Raw genomic sequence first — 23,480 nt, forward strand, 5'->3', positions numbered from 1 at the left:
CAAGTAAAAGAGAAATTTATGGGTATTTAGGGATGTGGGCTAGACTTAGAGTGTTTCTATAATTTCTTACTTTCTGTAACCAAGCAGAGCAGAGATGAACTCCAGACTCCAAGTTGCCCAGAAACAAGCATCAACTGCTAAGATTTCCCCAAAAGGTATATGGATCAGTTCAGAACTGCCAACATCTGGGTCTGGGAAGGTGGCTCAGTGGTAGAATGCTTGCCTCGCATGCATGAGGCCCTGGGTTTGATTCCTCAGCACCACATAAACAGAAAAAGCCAGAAGTGGCATTATGGCTCAAGTGGTCGAATACTAGCTTTGAGCTGAAAAGCTGAGGGACAGCGCCCAGGCCCAGAGTTCAAGCCCCATGACCGACCAAAAAAAAAAAAAAAAAAGAACTGTCAAGATCTATGCCTTTAGGAAAGTACTAAACATGTATTAAGTGTTGGGTGGCTGGTTTCTGAGTAGCCATTGAGATCACTCCCTGTAGATTCTCCAGCTAACTGCGACTAGCAGCTCTCTGAGCTGTTTTCAAATGAATTACCAAGGAGCCATGTTGTCAGTTCAGCTCATCAATTATCAAACTGTAATGAGCATGAAATACTTGCTACTACTGTCTTGTTTATATATTCAGTTTTATCATACCTATTAGTAAAAAAAAATAACATTATTGCTCTATAACTCATTTTCAGATTTGAACTTGGGGCCTCTCACCTGCTTGACTTGTTTGTTGGGTTGGTGTTCTTCCACTTGAACCACACATCATTAGTGTAGCATTTTGCTAGGGTTGTTGTTGTTTTGAAGCTTAAGGATTTTTCTGTCTGGGCTGTTCTCTAACCTTGACCGTCCTGATCTCAGCCTCTCAAATAGCTAAGATTACAGATGTGAGCCACTAGTACCTACCTTAACTCTCACTTCTTGTAATAAGTCAAATAACTATGTAAACAAATGCTTTTCAAACTGTTTTACCTAACAGATTACTTGCTTTCACCCTGTTGCTTCTATTTCCAACTTTAAGCGATTTGCTTTGCCTTTATATAAATATACATGTTATAATTTTGAAATTTAAAAAAATGTTAAAAGACTTTAGTGAGTCCCATCAAAACATAGTTGTGTAAAATAAGGTAGGACAATGTCATGGTTCCTGGTCATGTGCCCAGCCTGCCCCCTAGTGTTGATTTTTAAACACTACCAATTGTAAACCGTATCCTTAATCTCAACTGGTTTAATAGGATTAAGAACTGTGTCATCAATTTAATAGAACAAGGCCAAATCCCAGACACAGATAAAAACTAAACCAGGAGAAAGTGAAGGTCTTTCTGGAAGCTACTGGAAACTTCTCTGAGAAGAGACTACAAAGTTCGTGGTAAATATACCATATTAAGACTTTCCTTTGATAAACAGGACATTAGTAGAAAGAGGAGCTGGGGGCATGACTCAAGTGGTAATGTGCTTGCCTAGCAAGTGTGAGGCTCCAGGCTCAACCTCTAGCTTTTATCATAAAACAGATAAAGCTCAAATGACATGTCAGAATTACTTAACTACTAGTACAGCTGTTTGTTTTGTTTTGTACCAGTCTTGGGGTTTAAACTCAGGGCACTGTCTCTGAGCTTTTGGTTCAAGTCTACCACTTGAGCCCCAGTTCTACTTCTTGCTTTTTGTTGGTTAATTGAAGGTAAGAATCTCACAGACTTTTATATCTAGTCTGGCTTCAGACCACAACCTTCAGATCTCATTATCCTGAATCACTAGGATTAAAGACATGAGCCATCAGTGTCTGGCAAACAGATGGCTTTTTGTTTTTGGTTTTGTGTATGTGGGTCAGTCCTTGGGCTTGAACTCAGGGCCTGGGCACTGACCTTGAGCTCTTGTACTCAAGGCTAGTGCTCTTTGAGACACAGGTCCATTTCCAAGTGTTTTGGTAGTTAATTAGGATAAGAATCTTATGACTTTGCTGTCTGAGCTAACTTTGAAGCATGATCCTCAGATCTCAGCCTCCAGTAGCTACAATTATAGGTGTGAACCTCCAGCATCCAGCTAACAGCTGATATATTAATACTGTATTTAAAAACTATCACAAATCTTGATTTAAAGAATGGAGTCTTGCTGGGTGCTGGTGGCTCATGCCTGTAATCCTAGCTACTCAGAAGGCTGATATCTGAGGATTGCAGTTCAAAGCCAGCCCGGGCAGGAAAGTCCGTGAGACTTTTCTCTCCTTTAGACCACTAGAAAACTGGAAGTGGCGCTGTAGCTCAAGCAGTAGAGCGCTTGCCTTGAGCTGAAGAGCACAGGACAGCGCCTAAACCCAGATTTCAAGCCCCATGACCAAAAAAAAAAAAAAAAAAAAAGGAATGGAGTCTTGTTTTTAAGACATAGCAAATATGCATAAAGTAGATAAATACCCCCCTTTAGGGAAAGTAAGATAACTCCTCTTATATTCAGGTTTGACTTTATTAAAGCGTTCAGTTGCTTTATCTCACCTTAGGAAAATTTTCAATATTTGTATTTAAGATATAAAGTAGTATATATCAAGTTAAATTGAAGCAGAAATCCATTATCTAAGGAAAAATAATGTAACGGTGCATGCCCATCCAGCATGATAGGTTGAATTAGAAGTCCTAGAAAAATGTGTATGATAGATTTTTCTTTCAAAAAGAGTAAGTCATAATGTTTCCATGCAAGAACTTGAGGACTCAGAATGTTGGAGGAAAACTCTGACATAATCTAATTCTGTCTTTAGCGATGCTTACCGTTGGTAAGGAAATGAACTGATTTGGACTTTGTGGGACAGTCAGCCACACTGCTCCTTGCCTTGATTGTCAAAAACTTCAGAAAGTGACCTTACTTAACTGTCACAGAATATAAACTCAATGGGAACGCAAGTTTGTTCAGGTTTTTAACTTTGTATGTGTGTGTGTCTGCGCGCGTGCGCACACTCAGCTACTAGGGCTTAAACTCAGGTCCTTGCACTGTTGCATGGCTTTTTTTAACTCAAAGCTGGTGCTCTACCAACTTGAGCAACAGCTCCACTTCTGGCTTTTGGCTGGTTAATTAGAGATGAGTCTCATGGATTTTTCTTCCCAGGCTGGCTTTGAACCATGAACCTCAGACCTCAGCCTTCTGAGTAGCTAAGATTACAAGTTTTGTGTTTTTTATAATATAATTTTAAATTATTTTTAAATAAATTTTTAATTTTTATGTAATGCTGAAGCTTGAACTAAGGGCTTTTGTGCTGGTGGTGCCACCAGCCATGCTGGTCATTATCAAACCAGGCTATCTTTTAAGCTTCTTTATGTCTTTTTAGCATAAAGTGTCTAAAGTCATAAAGAAAAATGAACAGAATAGTGTTCTGGAAGAGCATGTGGTTTGAATTAATGCGAACAGAAGACATCTGATGTGGGTTTCTTTCTCCTTCACAGAACAGAACCGGAACATGAAGCCATTTCTCTTGGTGTTTGCTGCCTGTCTGTTGTGCTGGAAAGATTGCCCTTGTGCACCTACTTGGAAGGACAGAACTGCTCTCGGTGGAAATCTGAAGGGTCTGCCTGCTTTCTTATCTGTGCTGTTTCATGTGTGCTGTTTCTTGCCCTGCTGGGATTTCTACAGACTCCCAGTTGAGAGATAACTGTGTTCAATACAGTTCACCTTGGAATGGTCTCCAGGCACTTCAGCCAAGTCGTCGTGACACCAAACATCTGGATCAAGATAGAAAATTCCAACCAGGTCTCCGTGCGTGAGCGTTCACATATCCAGATGTTTGCTATTGCAGAGACACAACAGGCCAGCTTCTTGACAGGCTGGTTTGGGTCTATCCAGATGTTTGGTGTCATCTTAGCACGGCTTTAATGAACAGTGAAAAATTTTTTTCTAGCATTTAAAAAATTTGAACCATTAGAGTAATGTGTGTCATTGTTCTTAAACAAGTCTGGGAGGGAGTTCTAAGTACAGTGTGTGGTATGTCCATTTGCTTGTGCCTTTGTCTGGAAATGTGAGTTTTAGGTCCTTAACCCTTAGAAGAAGAAATGAGCTCAAATGGAGTTGACCTGGTCTAGAGTTAAACTCAGAAGCAGGAGTAAGCTCATGGGGAAGCCATAATGGCTACTAAGAGAATGTGCCCATGAACATGGTCCCTGCTGAGGGTTTAAGAAGGATAGGAAAGAGTGTCTATTAGGTATTGAGGACTCATGTAATTCATGAGATACTTGTTCTTGGGAGATAACTGCAGTTCACAAAGGAAAGTAGGCTGGATGCTAGTAGCTCATGCCAGTAATCCTAGCGACTTGGAGGCTGAAATCTGGGGATCACAGTTCAAAACCAGCCTGGGTAGGAAAGCCTGTGAGACTCTTATCTCCAGTTAACTACATAAAAAAAAAAAAAGCAGGAAGTGGAGCTATGACTCAAGTGGAAGAATGCTAGCTTTGAGCAAAAGAGCCCAGGCCCTGAGTTCAAGTCCCAGGACACACACACACACACACACACACACACACACACACACACACACACGCACGCACGCACGCACGCACGCACGCACACACACGAAGGTAATTAAAGTTCCCAGTGGAAACCTTCATATTTTTGAGAAATATTTGGAGCTTTCTAAGCTGGGTCTGCCGGGCACCAGTGGCTCACGCCTGTAATCCTAGCTACTCAGGAGGCTGAGATCTGAGGATCACGGTTCAAAGCCAGCCCAGGCAAGAAAAGTCCGTGAGACCCTTATCTCCAATAAAAACACTAGAAAACTGGAAATGGCACTGTGGCTCAAGCAGTAGAGTGTTTGCCTGAAGAGCTGAGGGACAGCACCCAAGCTCAGAGTTCAAGCCCCACAACGGACCAAAAAGAAAAAAAATAGCTGGGTCCATGTAATGGCTGCATCCACGTAGAGGCTGACAGCTAATTCATTATGACTAGCTTTCAGAGTACAAGGCTATAAGAGAACAATGGAGCCTCTATTCAGAAGACAGGAAAGATTAGGGATTTCACTGTTGTGTGATCTGATCAGATTTTGAAAACCTACACCATGTCTTGTAGGTTTGTTGGAGGAGAGGGAGACAGATGCAGGTGGAGAGCTGAAGAAGGCTTTGATGGGGATGAAGCAGATGAGAATCGTGATGGGAAGGAGAGAAGAGGAGCACGGCAGACTCATGGAAACCTTGAAGAAGTGCAAGGAAGAAAAGCAGGTGCTGTAGTGAAAAATAACATCTGTTTGTTCTTAAAACATATCTGAGCTCTAAATGCGCCCTTGTCATGAAATTGGAGAGTTACCCATTTTCCTTACTGGTAATTTTTTTGACGAGCAACTTTGGGGTTGAACTTAAGGCTTTACGCTTGCTGAGAAAGCACTCTACCACTGAAACCATGATCCCAGCCCAGTTTTGCATTCATTATTTTTCAGATAGGGTCTTTTTGCATAGGTTGGCCCAGACCATGATCGTCCTTTTTACGCTTCCCATACAGCTGGACTGAAAGCTGCATTGAGATTTTTATTGGTTGAGTTGGGGATCTCAACTCTTTTTTGCTCTGGACTCAAATTGTGACTCCTCTGACCTCAGCCTGCCATAAACAGCATTATTTGTACTAATACTAGAGTTTAAACTTGGGATTTTGTGCTTTCACACACCCCCCTCCCTGTTTTTCTTTGCTCAAGGCTAATGCTCTGCTATTTGAGCTATGCCTCTAGGTCAGCATTTTGCTAGTTAGTTGGAGATAAGAGTCTCTTTGACTTTTATGTCTGGGCTTAGAACCTTGATCCTCAGATCTCAGCCTCCTGAATAACTAGGATTATAGGCATGAGCCACCCACACTCAGCTGAAAACAACTTTGATTGGAGGAAAGCTTGAAAAATACCTTCGCATTCCCTGAAAGAACTTATTCCTTATTAGAACAAGTCTTTGCAGGACTCCAAACATGGCATTTGTGGATTCGTTCCTGTGTAGGAGGGGTGCTTTCTCAAAAAGTCTTTATTCTCAGTCCCATCTCAGTTATCAAGTCAAAAGTGTTCACAGGGAGTTTTGGGCTAGATCAAGCTCACAGGTCTCCAAAGTTTTTTGATGTTCCATCCCTATTGCTAAAGAGAATTTTAGCCCTTATTCCTAAAGCTATTCATTTTAATTTATCCACAATTTAAGATGCATGAATTGCTACCATTAGTGTTCCAACACACAATACACATTAAGAGTAGAGCTCATCAAATCCATATTGCAAATAGTCTCATAGATGTATTGAAAGTTTTAGTTAACTTGCCAGCTCCAATGAGATCATCAGTTTACCTTGTTGCATGGCCAAAAAAGAGTTTGTAATGAAACATTGTAAGCTTCCATTATTTGTATGTTTTTTAAAAAGGTAGGGTTATTTTTGGTAGTACTGAGGTACTTTTTTTTAATTATTAACTCAAGGCCTTTGCTAAACAAGTGCTGGGTCTCATGCTTTTGCCTGGGTCAGTTTCCTAAGTCTAACTCAAGGCCTTTGCTAAACAAGTGCTGGGTCTCATGCTTTTGCCTGGGTCAGTTTCCTAAGTCTAACTCAAGGCCTTTGCTAAACAAGTGCTGGGTCTCATGCTTTTGCCTGGGTCAGTTTCCTAAGTCACGATCCTCTTACTTATGCCTCCCAAGTAGCTGGGGTTACACACGTATGCCAGCATGTCTGCAGGCATGCAACCCATCTAGTGGACAGTTTCCAATCCAACCAATGAGGGTCAGTTTACTTACAGCTAGGTGATAAAATTCATCAGGGCCCTGAGTCCTCTTACTATAATAGCTGCAGATGAATAGAGAGTAAGCAAGCACTGATCAATGCTTCTAGAATGTAGAAGGACATCCCTCCCTCTTCCCCAAGGTCCCCACAGACAGGTAGCTCATGGGATGTTTGACAGGAACTCCTTGAGGGAGAGGACCAGTGTGTATTAAATAATGTACCAACTGGGCTGTGAAGATGGTTCAGTGGTAGAGTGCTTGATTTGCATGCATGAGGCCCTGGGTTTGATTCTTCAGCACCACATAAACAGATAAAGCCAGAAGTGGCGCTGTGGCTCAAGTGGTAGAGCGCTAGCCTTGAGCTGAAGAGCTGAGGGACAGCGCCCAGGCCCAGAGTTCAAGCCCCATGACTGACAAAATAATGATGATGATGATGATGATGATGATGATGTACCAACTTAGTCCAGTTTTGGGTTTTGCAGTGCTAGTGTATGCTAGTCCAACACTCCACCACTGAGCTATACCCAGAGGTGCTATGCTACGCTCTACCACTTATCTATCTCCCATCCATTTTAGACACATTCAATAGCTTTACTTAATAGTTGTACTTTAAACTACGTGTTTTTGTTTTAATCAAGAATATGCATTCAAATGTTCTTGGAAGATGTTGTAACTTGGCCATAAGCTACTACATAAAGCTTAGTACATTTCTAAACTATGGACACTGCATACTTCATAGTTTAATAACATCATTATGCAATATTTTTTTTTGTCTGTCATGGGCCTTGAACTTGGGGCTTGGGCTTCAAGCCTGGAGCTTTCTGCTCAATGCCAACCTTTACTACTTTGACCCACAGTGCCACTTCCAGTTTCCTGGTAGTTAATTGGAGATAAGAGTCTCATGGCCTTTGTTGCTTGGGCTGGCTTTGAACCTTAATCGTCAGATCTCAGCCTCCTGAGTAGCTAGAATTACAGGTATGAGCCACCAGCACCTGGCTCAAAGCAATATTTTTTAAAATAGAAATATGCCATGCTTTTGGGTACAAACTAGTAAGGGGGGGTGGGCTGGCAAGGGAGATAAAGGGAGAGATTATTGTCAAAATAGATTATTTGCAACTGTAAAAAGGGAACAAGGAAAACTGTTGGGGGTACTTTTGGAGTGTGTTAGAGGGGGTGAAATAAACTAAATTTTATTGTATAAAATGTTTGGAAACATGAGAAATTCCTCCTATATAACTGATATAAACCAATAAGCAAAGCAAAAACTAGAGTGGGGGAGATTCTGTTCTGACATTATCCTTATCTCTGTGTGTGACACTAGGGTTTAAACTCAGGTCTCGATGCTTGCTAGGCAGGTGCTCTACTGCTCGAGCCTCTACAGTATCTATCATGAAAAAGAAAACAAACTGTAACGAGAATAATTTGGAAGACATTTTAAATTCTCATGTTGATAGTTAGTGAGGTACTCTACCATTTGAACCACACCCTCACCCCTTTCTGCTTTAGTTTATTTTTCACTAAAGTCTGGAGCTTTTGCCAGACCCACCTCAGACCATGAGCCTCTATCTATAATTCCCACCTAGCTGGGATTACAGGGTGTGCTACAATGACCAGCTGTTTTTTTTTTTTAGATAAATTCTCACCAAGATTTTTTTTTTTAGCTAGGCCCTGCATCTCCCTATTTCAGCCTCTCTCACAGCTGGGACTACAGGCTGTACCACTATGTCAATCCCTACATTTTATTTTTTAAGAAATGTTCAATTGAGCCAGGAGCTGATAGCTATAATCCTAGCTCTAGGAAGCAGAGACCTAGAGGCTTGTGATTAAAACCAAACTGGGGGGAAAAGTCCATGCGACTCCATCTCCAATCAACCAGCAAAAAGCTGGAGTAGAAGTGTGACTCAAGTGGTGGAGTACCAGCTGTGAGCAAGAAAATTGAGTGTGAGTAGAAGGCTGTAAGTTTACATCCTTTTATCAGATGTTTTTTAAATCGATAAATGTTAAGTTGTGGCGAAAATACAAAGTTGATTATCTTAATTTTTGTGTATGTGCTTAATTTTGTGTATGTGATTGAACCTAAGGCTTCATACACCTGCTTTGCCACTGAGCCACAACCCAACTCTACCTTTTTTTTTTCAATACTGAGGATTAAAGTCTTACACTTTACCACTTAAACCATAGCCCCATCCTTTTGTTCACATTCGTGGGTCTAACTTTTCCTGGTAATCCTTGAATTTTCAGTCCCCCAGTCTTTGCCTCCTGCCTTCAGAATAGTTGGGATTACAGACATGCACAATTACACCCAGCCTGACCGCTCTCAGTCATCACTGAATTTGCTGTTTTACTGAATCAGCCATTCAGACTGTCATGCCATCTTAGAATTCTTTCTATTTTGTAAAAATTGAAAATCTTTGCCTATGAAACAAAGGCTTCTTTTCCCCTCCACCCATCATGTTTAATGTTTGCGTGTGGTGCTATAAATTGGGTCTCTCCTCATAAATTTTTAAATAATACAAGCAAAGTTCTAATACTTTCTATCTTTACCAACATTTATATACTTAGGAAGTTAGACAGTGCCGCAATCTCCCCACTCCTGGAGAACTGTGGCATCTGGAAGTCCATTAAACAGCTGGGACTCCCCAAAGCTGTGTGTCAGCCTAACACCACACTGCAGCCACACCTAGCGCCTGGCAAGGCTGGGAGACAGTCCAACCAGCATCTGCAAGCTCTCCTTTGGCAGCAGTCAAAAGATTTTGAAGAGCATGTTTCCCTTTGCCCTCCCTCCCCCACTTCACCTCCAAGATGGACTCTTCCCTGGTGGACCTATAGATCTAGTCCTCTGGGATTAATGACACAATGCCATGAATATAAGACTCATTACCACATGATGTGCTTCAAGCATCTGGGCCAACTTCCTTTCATGTTACAGTTCAGACAGCAGAAGTGTCTCTCACAACCTGGAATGAATGAACCAGGTGAAACCAGCAGTGCATGTGAGACCTGGGTGTGGAGCCAGTGGCTTTCCCATTTGCTCGCTTCCTTTGGCCTCCTGGCCAGTGCTAGAACATTCCTGCCAGGGGAGAACCGAGGAGGCAAATACTGCTTCAATTCTGGTCCTGAACAGGCTGGCAACTAGCAAAAAATTGCATATGTATTCTTAAAAATCGTACATTTAGAAAAACCCATTGTGTGAGACCCTTAAATTTGGGGGGTGTGGCTCGAAAGTCAACTGGGAAAAATTTTAAACCTGCTTCTCCCCAAGTCTCCTACCTACCCCCAAATCACTTTAGATGTAGAATAAAGGTTGGCTCAGACAAATTAGGAGGAATTGGCGTGGGGGGTGGGGTGTCCAGTTTCCCTCCAATACTGGGTGCCACTCCCCCTTGGGGACTCATCACCACCACAGTCTGCCTCATCTCCTCCCCGTTAATATTTACCACCAGCAGCATTTTATTTGTGCTAAAATGGGAACCTCTCTTGTACCCCTGGCTTGTCTACCATGTCCGGGCCATGCATGCTAATAAGCTATAGAGTCAGAGCTGTAAGCCTGCACTCTGTCCATGGCTGGGATGTTAGAGGAAGCAGAAGGAATGGAATGGACATTCTTAACCAGAGACCTACTGCTTCCATAGCAACACTTGTCCTCCAAGACTTGGAAGGCACTGGTTGGTCAATGGTCTTTGTTAAACTTCTGAAGGGCCAGAGGAAGTAAGTCTGGGAGCTACTTGTAATAAGTGTTTTGATTCCTACTCTCACTTAATAGAAAAGCCCTCAGAGGTTGATCATGTTATTCTGATTTGCAAATAAGGAAACTGAGGCTTAGATATGGTAAGTTTCCCAGGGGTGCACTATAGTTAGTGTTGTTCAGAATATTGGCCTTTGGTTTATGGAGACAATGAGAAAAACGTTCAAAATTGGAATGGAGTAGAAAGTCCAGGAAGATTTTGCTGTCTGCCTGGGGGAAATGAAAATTCTGTATGTGTGTGTGTGTATGTGTGTGCACGCGCGCATGCATGCATGCATGTGTGCCAATCCTAGGGCTTGAATTCAGGACCTAAGATTCCTTTGCTGAGCCCCACTTCCAGATTTTTCTTTGGTGCTTAATTGGAAATAGAATCTCACCAACTTTCTTGCCTCAGCTGACTCTGAACTGCAATCCTCAGAACCCAGTCTTCTGAGTAGCTAGGATTACAGGCGGGAGCCACCAGCATCTGGCTGAAAGTTTCTAACAAGATGTGATTGCAGCATCATGCTGCAAAGCCCTGGCCACAATCTGCATCTGGCAAGCTGGAGCCCTCCCAATGCCTTATGTGGGTTGTAGCTAAGACTCCCTGGCTCAGCACCAGAACTCTACATGAGGAGCTGAAGATCCCACACTGGACAGCAATAGGGAACAGCATCCAAGGGACCCTACTCGTTATGTTTCCTACAGCAGGGAAGGGTACTATCTTTTCCTTTCCTATTGAGTAAAATAAATATAAATAACTAAAAAGCACAGTAACACTAATCCCAGTGCTAGGGAGGGAGGAGGAATAAAAGTTCAAGGCCACCCTGAGCTACATAGAAAACAAACAAACAATAAATTGGTTTTAAGCACAGAAACTTTTCTCCCCTGCAGGAGGCCTTTAGCTCAGTCTTCCTCCTGGACTCATCCTAGGCATGGCTAAGCCAGTCCTGGGGGTCTGCACTTGTAGGGAGGCCAGTGGTCTAGACCGGAGCACAAGAAGGACCTGCTGTGCCTTTGGGGATCTCCAGGAGCCAGGGGGCTGAGTCTGGTGCCAGTGCTGCACGGCACCCTGAGTGACCAGCCGTCTGGCCATGTACAGCAACCACCACCAGGGGGCGCAGCATGCTTGGGATGAAGATGAAGATGCTTCACAGGCATCAAGCATCTCCGTTTAGAATGTCACTCATCTGTGACATTGCATGTTTAGGACGATAAAAGACAGCAAAAATGAAAGAAACAAAATATACCAGTTTTATAAGCCTTCAATCCAAACTTCCACATCCTCCAAAGACAGGCAAGTAAAAAGTTCAATCACAGAGGTTCACCCCAGACAGGGACAACATCTGGACCGTTTGGAGGATAATGTCCTTCACAAAGCAAACACTCACTATTTGTCAAACAAATGAACGAGTAAATGAATACAATTTGCAAGGTCCTGAATGGGGGTCAACCAGTGGCTTTTCCCTTCATCAAACAGAAAGAAGTGCTAGAACAAATCTAGGGGTCTGAAGGAGAAAGACTGAAGTGAGTAGCTTAGTATATGCCTGTCTTTAAAAGAGTAAAACCAACTAAGCTACACAAAGAATGATGAAATGGCAATAGGACTTCTGTTTCTAATTTCATTTAGGAGGCCCTGAAACTTATGAATGAAGTTCAAGAGCATCTGGAGGAAGAGGAAAGGTTATGCCAGGCATCTTCAGCCAACTCCTGGGACCGATGCCGGTATTGCCTGCAGAGCAAGTATGTGAGATTATACACAACCCGCAAACCTGGCTGGTCCTCCGTGAAAATTACGGTAAGCAGAAGGGAGAGTTCAACATCTCAGAGTCCTTCAGGAATCTAGATAAGCTTTCTTGTATTAATTTATATTACTATTTAGAATACCTGACCTGATTTTAGCCCTTTATGATCTACAGTTTAACAGTAATGTTTATGTATCACCACCTGAGGATGTAAGTTAGAACAACCATTTAGTCTTTATGCCCCATTTCCCCACATTTTATTAATGTAAATTCATTGTATAAGCAGATTCATTCTGATATGCCCATATATGCAGACCCTGTACCCTGATCAGACTCATCCCAAATGTATCCCTCTTCTTAATGACACTGAATGTATCTCCTTTCCAAGTACCCTGACTCTTCCTACTTTCCATTTGTTAGTCGTGAATGCGTCCCCACCAGGCTGTAAGCTCTTTGAGGGCAGAGATCATGCCTTATTTGTCTTTATGTGAAAAGTTCACGCATCCAATAAATGTTGGTTGAATTGCATTCTCAATTATAATATTACTGCCTCTGATTTCAATGGGCTTTAGTTTTTTTCCCCACCGATTATATGAAGACTTGTCTCCCTCCTCGTTGTGTAGCACTGACACGCCTGTATTATCTCCTCTCACCCACTCTATGGTGTCCTGTGGGACTGCATGTTTGCTTTTCTAGCCCCTCTGGCTATCTTCCAGACAGAGGGGTTCACAGAGGGTGGTGACCTGGATAGGATGAGCTCTGCTCATGAAAGGCTGAAGTTGGCCTGGATTCTTCTCCCCCTTCAAGAAACAAGCTGAATATGAAATGGAGTGGAATTGCATTCTCCGCAGCAGAGTGTGCACTAATTAGAGTACACACTGGCCTGGCAGGGCCATGCTCAACGACAAAGCACAGCCTCAAGGATAATGAACGTGCCAAGTTAATTTGCCTCCACTGTTAATTGAGGCTGCTTTATTTTTAGAGCCCCTGGAGGATGAGTATTGGAGGTCAAACTGAGGGTTATTCTCATGGGGGCTAGTTGTCTGACCTTATAGACATTTCTTGGGGATATGGAAATATATGTGTATATATATTATATATATGGTCTCTCTATATATATATTCCTATATAAGAATGGGGGGGCAAAGGAGAGAGAATGTGTCGTATGTCAGGAGAAGCCACTATGTTACCCAACTGGTCTCAAACTCTCAAACTACTGGCCTCATTCCCTCATCTTCGCCTCCTGAGACCATGGATGTGTCCCCAGCATTGAACTTCTATTTTTGTGGATGGAATCAAGCATCCATAAAGTGGCAAAGGGGAAAGCGGGCAATAATCTGTCCAGATGACTTCCTGAGAACTCAGAGACCTAGAAAGCCCCCAGTGAGGGGGAAATTCTTTGCGTAGCTGGAATATTCAACCATGGCCAACACTCAGCACATTTATGTCACTATCACAGACAGGCAACTGCAGTCTGCCCAGACTCAGGTGTCATAGACACCCAGAAGAGCATAGTGTCACTGCTGGGAAATCCCCACTGAACACTTCACAAAATACAACACCTTGGCCATCCTTCCTTTGACTATAACAAGGAGGCCTTTGATCCTTGCAAACACAGAACTTTCCCTAATGAATCTGTTAGGCTGCATTTGTTATCTACACATCTGTGTTCATCTTTCCATGGCCCAACTGAGAAGACACAAAAGAGGATCGTATAAAGACATTAGTGACAATCCATTAAAGAATTAACAACAAAAAGAGCTAAGGTAGGTGAAAGGGAAAGCCTTCAGCAGATTTTACACTCCATTTCCATGTTGTCCTGTGGACAAAGGTAGCCAGCTGCTGGTTTATCAGGTGATTTGGCTTGTCCACTAGATTGAAAACTTGGCCTTTCCCAGATACCAGTAGGCAAAACTAAACCAGGAGAAATTCAGATGCTAATTCCACAGTCAGAGTCAAAGCCACGTAAGAGACTGTTAATGTATTTCAGCACGTCCTCTTCCTAGCTCCTTCACAATGGAACGGCCTCTGTACGCTGGCTTTAAAATGTGAAGAAATGGTCTAGAAGGAAAATAAATATTCTCTTTGTCCCCTGCCTCACCCGACAGATGGAGCAGTTTTTCAGGAAGCTGTACCAGTTTCTGTTTCCCCTCCATGATGACCAGGATGACCTCCCTGCCCATGGAAAGTCCACGGAAGAGGACCCACGCGTGACACAGATGGAGGGCGTGTTCTGCCAGCTGACTGAGGACGTGAGAATCCTCTTCAATAAGAGCCTCTTTGTCTTCAAACAAATGCAGCAAGAATTCGACCAGGCTTTTCAGTCCTACTTCATGTCAGACTCTGACCTCATGGAGCCTTCCTTTTTTCCAACTTTCTCCACGAAACCAATCCCCAAAGCCGATCTTGAGCCAAGGTGGGACCTCCCCAATTTCTTCAGGCTACTTGGTAATCTCAGTCTCTCTGTTTATGAAAGAGTCAGCAAATCAATCAAAAGCACGCTGGACGCCATTCAGGATTCTTCGACACCACACCAAGGTGAATATTGTAAGATTCCTTTTATTTAGATTCCTTTTATTTCCTTTTAGTTAGAGCTTTGGAAATTGTAGACATTTCTGAATTACTAGACAGCATTTATTTTTATTTTTATTTGTCTTGGTTCTGGGGCTTACATGTAGGACCTGGTGGGCACTCTTCCTTAGCTTTTTTTTTTTTCTCAAGGCTGGTGCTTTACTACTTGAGCCACAATTCCACTTCTGGCTTTTTGCTGGTTATTTGAAGATGAAGAGTCTTATGACAAACAGTGAACAAATACAGCAGGGGTACTATTAGACACTATGCAGAAAATGAACTATACAACTTGTTGGTGGGATGGGAGGAAAAAAACAGATCAGGGAAGGGGGGGGCCTGGTCCAAAAAGAAATGTACTCATTATACCTGACTTACGTAACTGTAACCCCTCTGTACATCACCTCTACAAAAACAATAAAAGGGCTGGGATGTAGCTCAGTGGCAAAGCGCTTGCCTAGCAAGTGCAACGTCCTGGGTTCGATTCCCAGTACCAAAAAAGAAAAGACAAAAAAAATACAGTTAAAAAAAAAACCCAAACAAACAAAAAAAAACAATAAAATATATTTTGTAAAAAAGAAGGAACTCCCCGGAAGTCTTCACAAAAGAAAAGGCTTTGAGGGATTTTTAAAACAGATGTGTATAAACTTATGAGGAAATTTTTTTTTAAAAAGCAGACTGCATGATATAAGAATAGAATATTGTTCAAGCCAAAAACAAAAAAACAAAAAAAAAAAACCAAACCAAGAATCTCGTGGATTTTTCTGCCCAGGCTTTATTTATTTATTTTTATTGCAAAGTTGATGTACAGAGGGGTTACAAGTAATGGCTGTATTTTTATTTGAACAGTGTTACCTCTTCCCTCATTTTCTTCCAGATTTTTTCCCTCCCGACCTCCCTGCCCCCCAAGTTACATAGCTCATTTTTAACAAAATCTCTCTAAGACCTTCTGAGCTTTGCTCCTGGTGGTAGGCAGAATTAATAGCTGCCCAAAGATCGATCTCTCTAGTTTCTAGAACCTGTGAATCTGCTGTTTCAAGGTGAAAAAATAAGGTTGTACATGGAATTAAGGTGGCTAATCTGCTGGCTTTAAAAATATGGAGACTATTCTGGATTGTGATAGTAGATTGGATGTAATCATGAGAATAATTACATGTAATCACTTATAAGAGGAAAGAGGTAGAAAACAACCCCGGTGGGGCTTGGGGAGTGTTGTCCTGCTTGGCTGATTTCAAGATGGAGGAAGAGGCCACATGCCAAGGAAGAAAGGCAGTCTTAGGAAGTTAGAAATGATATAAAAATGAGTTCTCACTAGAGCCACTGCAAAAACCTGCCCTGCTGACATCTTGCTGTTAGCCCAGTGAGACTCACTTGAGAAGCGATGTAGAAAACTACAATAATAAACATGTGTTGTTGTTTCAAGCCACTGACATCGTGGTCCTGTGTGATAGCAACCACAGGAATCTCATACATGTCTTTTTCCAATGACAGATACAATGACTGACACTCACTGAGGAAGTGCTGTGTGTCTGGCATCTAACAGCTGGACCTTCAAGTTCATGAACACAATTAGGAACATAATTGAAACAGAGCATGTTTTACCCTTAAATAGAAAGAGGGAGTAACAGTTATTTAAAATATCTTGATATTGAATGTTATTTTTAATTTTACTGATTTTGTTACTCATTGTTAATTCCCCTAGAAAAAGAAGTTTCTCAAAATTTGTTGGCTTTAGGTGTTTTCTTCAACTTTTTTTTTTTTTGGTCAGTTTGAAGTCAGGACTTCTTGTGTGTGCGCTCTCTCTCTCTCTCTCTCTCTCTCTCTCTCTCTCTGTTTCCATGCTCCATTGGTACTCCGCCACTTACTTGAGCCACAACTCCAGTCCTGCTTTTTGCTGGTTAAATGGAGAGCAATTTTTTCCCAGGCTGGCTTTGAACCATGCTCCTGTGGATCTCAGCCTCCTGAGCAGCTAGAATTACAGACATGAACCACTGATGCATAAACAAGTAGTACTATAATAAAATCAACACCTATCACCTAGTTACAACATTTCCAGTATCTGTGGAATTTTCAAGTACTTTCCAATTACAACTAAATATTTTAAGTAATTATTAAAGTTTTTAGGAGAGGCAGTATTGGGGATTAAATAGGATCTTGGGGAACATTGAACAGAATTTCAAAGAATGAAGTGGCATCCATTCACCTATTTAACCCTATTGGTTACTGCTCCTACTCCCTCTTAGAACAAAGGAACTGAAATGAAGGAAAACTTAACACTGGATAAACCAATTTTTAGCCAAGTAGTATTTGGAAATTGGCATTAGTTCTTTAACCCTATTGGTTAAGAATTGTAAGAAATAATAATGAATGACCTAGCAACTCAGGAGACTGAGATCTGAGGATCGTGGTTCAAAGCTCTGGCAAGAAAGTCTGTGAGATTTGTATCTACAATAAACCACCACCCTCCAAAAAATGCCAGAAGTGGAGCTGTGGCATAGTGGTAGAGCATTAGCCTTGAGCAAAGAAGCTCAGAAACAGTGCCAAGGCCCTGAGTTCAAACTTCAGTATGGGAAGAAAGAAAAAAGGAAAGAAGGAAAGAAGGAAAGAAGGAAAGAAAGAAAGAAAGAAAGAAAGAAAGAAAGAAAGAAAGAAAGAAAGAAAGAAAGAAAGAAAGAAAGAAAGAAAGAAAGGAAGGAAGGAAGAAAGAAAGGAAGAAAGGAAGAAAGGAAGAAAGGAAGAAAGAGGAAGGAAGGAAGGAAGGAAAGAAGGAAGGAAAGAAGGAAGGAAGGATAATGAGCCAGATGCTAGAGGTTTATACCTATAATCCTAACTACTTAGGAGGCTAAAATCTGTGAGATTATGGCTTGAGGCCAGCCTCAGCAGAAAAGTCTTGAGAGACTCACTTCCAAACTAAACAGGAAAAAGCTGGGCTGGAGGCATGGTAGAGCACTATCTTTGAGAAAGAAACCTCAGTGAGACTTTGAAGCTCTCTTTGAAGCTCTGAGTTCAAGGCCCAGCACTTGCAGACATAAAGGAAGAAAAGAAGGAAACAAGGCACACTAACTATAAAATAATCTAAATATGCAAAGGGACAAAAACAGTGCCTTCTCCCACCCCCATTAAGTCTATCTTCTAAAAGACTATTACTTTCCATTCCATCATTTTTTCTAGAAAATGAAATTACATGCCTTTGTATGCATGCATGAACATGTGTGTGCTAATAATAAACTTCCAGCAACCAGATTCTTGGATTCAAAGCTAAGTGCTATTTTTACCAGATGTCAAACTGTCCTAGCAAATGTAGATTTTGAAAGCACTGCTAAGGAAAAGCAATGTCACTGTCTCTGTGTGTTTAAAGTGCAAACTCTAAGGACAGGTGTATCAATGTTACCTTCTTTGATTTCAGAGCCTTTCCCTGGGCAGGAGAGAGCGCCATGTGGGGAACTTGGCCAGAATTTATCTGGATGTTTTGAATTTCACAAAAGATGCCAGATGTGTCAGGATTATATATCTGAAGGTAAATATTTATTTTCTCAAGGTTTCATTAGCATTTGGTCAGATGTCAAAATCTCCCTACTGGTGGGTTCACTTGGTTTTCTTTCTCTTTTTTTTGGTCGTGGGGCCTGAACTCTGGGCCTGGGTGCTCTCCCTCAGCTCTTCAGCTCAAGGCTAGTGCTCTACCACTTGAGCCACAGCACCACTTCCGGCTTTTTTCCTTTTTGCTTATGTGGTGCTGAGGAATCGAACCCAGGGCCTCTTGCATGCAAGGCAAGCACTCTACCATTGAGTCACCTTTCCAGCCTTCACTCGGTTTTCTGTCCAGTTCTTGGAGGTGTTGTTCTCAATGGGGTACACACTGTAGGTTTATAAATTGTTATTATTCAAAAGCATGTCAGCTCATCTTTTCACTTTCCCAAGTCCATAGTTGTTCCTGTGAAACTTTCCCATGATTAAAGACCAAACAAACACTAACAGGTGCAAAAGATCTAAACAATGAGTAAAGTAGGGCAACTCCACACCTCTTCCTTCCAATGAAGGAACACTCCACACTGGACAAATCCATCAGCCCAGTGAGGTGTTTTATTGGAAAGTAACATTAGCTCTTTCCAGTTGAGTATGTACTAATAAATACTGATTAGTATTTCAGTAGAAGAAGTGTTCCCTTGTCAGGAGCCCTAGGAAGTTTTCCCTTCTTGGATCTAGCCAAGAGAGGTTCTTTACCTTCCTGATTCCTCTCCTCATCTCTACCTTTCCCTAAACTCTAGAACCCCTCCCACCCCACTGAGGCCAGACTGAAAATTTATATATATATATATATATATATCTGATATATACATGATATAAATGGTGTATATATATATGAAAATTTTCATATATCTATATAATTTTCATATATCTATATCTATCAGTCTATCAGTCTATCTATCTATCTCTATATATAACAACAGCTGAGCACCAGATATTCATGCCTGTATTCCTAGCTACTCAGGAGGCAGGAATCTGAGAACTGCAGTTCCAAGTCAGCCAGGGTAGGAAGTCTTTGAGATTCTTTTCTCCAACTAACCAAAAAAGCTGGAAGTGGAGCTGCAACTCAAGTGGTAGAGTGCTAGACTAGAGCAAAGTAGCTCAGGAACAGCACCCAGGCCCTGAGTTTAGGGCTGGCACAAAAACAAACAAAAAACAAAACAACTTCTGATTCTGATGATTTTCATTTTACTCTAGTAATAGCCTAGGGAAGGCAATTTTTTTAAAGTGTGGCTAATAGCTTGGAGAAGGAGGAAGAAGATACTATTTAGTATCATGAAAATAATCCCACCATACTAGCTTGTGACCCTGGACAAGAAGTTCTTTGTTCGGAATTTAATGGGCCACAGGGGGTGGGGGACAGTGTGGGGGGAGAAGGGGGGAAAAAATCGAGGGAGGTGGGTAACAACGTTTGACAAGAAATGTACTTATTACCTTACTTATTGAGCTCTAACCTCTCTGTATATCACCTTTACAATAAAATTAAATTTTTTAAAAAAGACTTTAACAGACCAAGCTCTAAACAAAAGACGCAAGTTCATCTTTAAATTCTATCAAAATTACAAAGCAAGTTCAGGAAAGATCAGATTACAGCCTGTCTATAAGCTGAAAATAACTACTGTGCCTTCAAGTTCCCCCAAAACAAAGATGACTGGAGTAGTATTTGCACTCACAGGAAGAGAAGGAAACACAGCAGTGAAAATTTTATACTCTTGTTTTCTCTCCAACTCTACCAGTTGAGCCATACCCCAAGCTCCTTACGCGGCTTCTTTCCTTCTACCAGTTCTTGGTACTGGCATATATATCCAAATTCAAAACAGCTAGTTTCCTTGTGGGTGTCCGTGAAGAGAATGTGATGTAAAAGAGGCCCAGCAGGGCCTTCTCCTTTAGTAATTCTTTTGTGTGTGGTGTGGGGACACAACCCCGGTGTGTATGCCATGCAGGTGCTCTATCACTCAGCCACACCCCCAAGCCTTGCCTTTTTTCTTACTATAGGTGGTAGGTACATGATATTTATAAGTTCTGTCTCCATCCCAGTTTTTGTTACATAAAGTCCCATAATTAACAATAAATGAAACTAGATCTTATTTGAAACTGATATGGGCGGTTATTCCAGAATAACAGGCAGAAGTTAGGAAGTCACGGGGGTCCACGTCTCCCTTCTCTGGGTTGTTTTTCCCCCAGACTGTCCGGATGTCCCTGACCTGCACACAGAACTCGATGAGGCTCTGAGACTGGTCAACTTATCTAGTCAGCAGTATGACCAGATTGTCCGCATGACCCAGTACCACGTGCAGGATACCTTGCACTTGATGGAGAAGATGAAGGCACAGTTTGGCTGGGTGTCTGAACTGGCAAGCAAGATCCCAGGAGCTGAGAACATCAGTGACTTAACAAAGGTAACTTTCCAATCCAAGAGAAGGATGGAGAATACATGTGCTGATTTATTCACTGATCTTGTGTGAATCTGAAAATAAGCTGAAGGGGAATGTGGGTATTCATTGTGATTGCATTCAGGCTGACTTGATGTAATATAGTTCATGGCCCTTAGAAAACAAAAATCTCTATAAGAAAACTCCATTTAAAACACACACACACACACACACACACCTCTGAAATCTCAGGTACTTGGGAGGCAGAGATTGGGAGGATCACAGTTTAAGGTCAGCCTGCACAACAAGTTCATAAGACCTCTCCTCCACTAATAAGAGGGTGGGTATGGAGGCATATGCCTGTCATGCTAGCCATGTGGGAAGTGTAAACAGGAAGAGGGTAGTCTCAGATCAGCCTGAGTATAAACGTAAAATCCTATTTAAAAAAAGAATGAAAGCAAAAAAAAAAAAAAAGGTCTGGAAACATGGCCCCAGTAATATATAACTTGCCTGGGGAGCCTAAGGCCTTGACTTCAAACCCTAGCACTGAAAAAAACAGTACCAACAAACAAATAAATAAAAATATGTCTAATCCAAAGAAGTTATCGGGCTGAAAGTGATCAAGGTAACTTTGAAGAAACCTGGCTAATTTAGCGTTTAAAAGAGAAGACTTACAGGTAAAGCAGTTTGGCCTCAAAATTTAGCAGTGAGCTGAGAGATCTTCAAAAAGTTCCTTTGCCTCTCTAGGCCTCAGTTTCTCCGCCTTTAAAATGGTAGTAACAGTAACCGCCTCCAAATGTTTCCTTGAAAAGCAAACAGTAGAAGACACTTGGACAAAGAGGCCTGTATATGATGGCTCTTACTACTTTTTGGCACAATAAGAAACTGAGTTACCTTAAGGATTAAGTGAATCTTCCAGCATTAATGGCTCATGCCTACAATCCTAGCTGTTCAGAAGCCTGAGATCTAAGAATCTCATTTCAAAGCCAGAGAAGAACTCCAGCCCAGTCTGAGAGATTTTACCTTCAATTAATATGTAAAAAAAAAAAGATGCATTGGAGGTGTGACCCAGGGCCAGCTGCGAGGAAAAAAGTGGAGAAGTGTGAAGCCCTAAGTTCAAATCCTGATACAAACACAAACACACACAAAACAAATTATGCAAATCTTACACATTTATCTTTGCCTAAAAAATACTGTCCTCTTAAAGTGCACCCATGATTCCCATACTTAAATAATAATTTTGTTCCATAAAATAGTGACTCTTTCCTGAGACATGCACCCCCACCCCCCACCCCCATGTTGCATTGATTATATAAATGTACCATAGTGGTTCCTAATTAGGTTAATATATGGGAGATATCCTACAAAGACCTGGACACAAGAATCACTGGGCTAAGCAACTAACAAGGTAAGCTGGGTATGGTGGCACACATCTATAATCCTCACACTCAAGAGGCTGACACAAAATCTTGAGATTGAGGTCAGTCTGGGATACATGAAACCCTGTTGGGGGAGAAAGAAAAGGACAAGAGAGCGATAGAGAGACAGAGAGAGACAGAGAAACAGAGAGATAGAGAGACAGAGACAGAAAGACAGAGAGAGAGAAAGGGGGAGAAGGAAAGGAGAGAGAAAAAGGAAAGAGAAGGGAGAGAATAAATAATATCCCATATGTATTTTGCTTCACTAGTTCTTGGCCAAATCACACATAAAACCATAAATTGTACATTTCTAGAAAAACTCTGTATACTCCTTGGCAGTCCACATTAATGTCAGTCACACAGACAACAACACTCATTAAACATTTCACAGCTCATTCATGTCTTCTAGTCCTCCTTGTGGGTAAGTGGTACCATGTGACAGGTTCTAGCCAATGAAATGTAAGGAAAAGGACAAGGGTTATTTCCAGGGTGGGACAAGGAAGTATGGGACCTATTCACTCTCTTCCTCTGTCACAAAGAAAGCCAAGAATGCACATGCCACAGCCATATGAAGGTGTACTTCTGTCAGTCAGGAACCTAAATGACCAACCATGTAGTCTGGAGCCCTTGTCATGGCAGGTAACATGAGCAAGAGATAGACTGTCTAATTTGTCACCCCAGCACTACGTAGCTTATCCTGACTACTCTGGTATTAATTTTGAAGGTGTACTGGGATCTAGTAAACCTGACACAAAATAATTCTCCTGCTCTAGGTAGTGCTCAGTGATCACGAAGGACATTCTTTCCAACAAGATGAAACGAGGGTGGACTCACACATTTTGCCTTCCCCCAACTTCACAGTGAAGATCGCTCCTGATGCAACTGCTGAGAGCTCTAACTTCATGGACTATATGGCAGCCAAAGTTCTAGAGCATTTTAGGGAGCATTTTAAGACTTGGTAAGTAGAGTGCCTGATTAGCAATGCTTTGTGAACAGGAAGAAATGACTCATAAAAGACAAACACAAACCTAACTTCAAAATCCCTGGAAACTATGTTCAAACTCATAATAATCAAAGACATGAAACAAGATATTTTCTGCCTAGAAAATATGCAGATTAAAAAAAATTAAATAGGGCTTTTAAAAACCCCATTCAATCCTGATAGGACTGCGATGAACTTAAATATTCTAAGGTTTCGTGTTTTTGAGATGGGGTCTCAGGTTGCCCTCAAACTCATACTTCTCCTGCTCCAGCCTCCAGAGTGTTGAATTGACTCAAGGTACAGTGACAATAGGCAATGACCTGAGGAATCATTAAGAGGTTGAACAAATTGCTTACTAGTCGGGCAAAGAAGTGATCTTTTGCAGAGGCGATGTTCAAAAATGTCAAGAACCGCATGTGTTTCTAATGAATTTATAAGATTATTTCTTTGTTGCTTT

General features: G+C 41.6%; 1 protein-coding gene across 1 annotated transcript; it reads left to right on the plus strand.

Annotated features, from left to right (window-relative positions):
* The first annotated feature begins 1,312 nt into the window (after nt 1-1,312).
* Nucleotides 1,313-23,003, plus strand: Clul1 (clusterin like 1). Its single transcript, XM_070028660.1, has 8 exons — nt 1,313-1,366; nt 3,420-3,539; nt 5,029-5,177; nt 12,044-12,211; nt 14,267-14,696; nt 18,103-18,243; nt 20,436-20,650; nt 22,815-23,003. The coding sequence occupies exons 2-8, from the start codon at nt 3,434-3,436 to the stop codon at nt 23,001-23,003; spliced, it is 1,398 nt and encodes a 465-aa protein (XP_069884761.1). The 5' UTR covers nt 1,313-1,366; nt 3,420-3,433.
* Nucleotides 23,004-23,480: the final 477 nt, after the last annotated feature.

The sequence above is a fragment of the Dipodomys merriami genome, unplaced genomic scaffold (assembly GCF_024711535.1).
Source record: "Dipodomys merriami isolate MVZ:Mamm:240054 unplaced genomic scaffold, mDipMer1.0.p SCAF_2, whole genome shotgun sequence".
NCBI lineage: Eukaryota > Metazoa > Chordata > Mammalia > Rodentia > Heteromyidae > Dipodomys > Dipodomys merriami.

Bases quoted from the DNA above. Each gene is read 5' to 3' on its own strand.
- Clul1 (XM_070028660.1), top strand. From the start codon at position 3,434: ATGAAGCCATTTCTCTTGGTGTTTGCTGCCTGTCTGTTGTGCTGGAAA. The intron at 3,540-5,028 runs GTCTGCCTGCTT...CATGTCTTGTAG, and splicing joins TCTCGGTGGAAATCTGAAGG to GTTTGTTGGAGGAGAGGGAG. The intron at 20,651-22,814 runs GTAACTTTCCAA...CTCCTGCTCTAG, and splicing joins ACATCAGTGACTTAACAAAG to GTAGTGCTCAGTGATCACGA.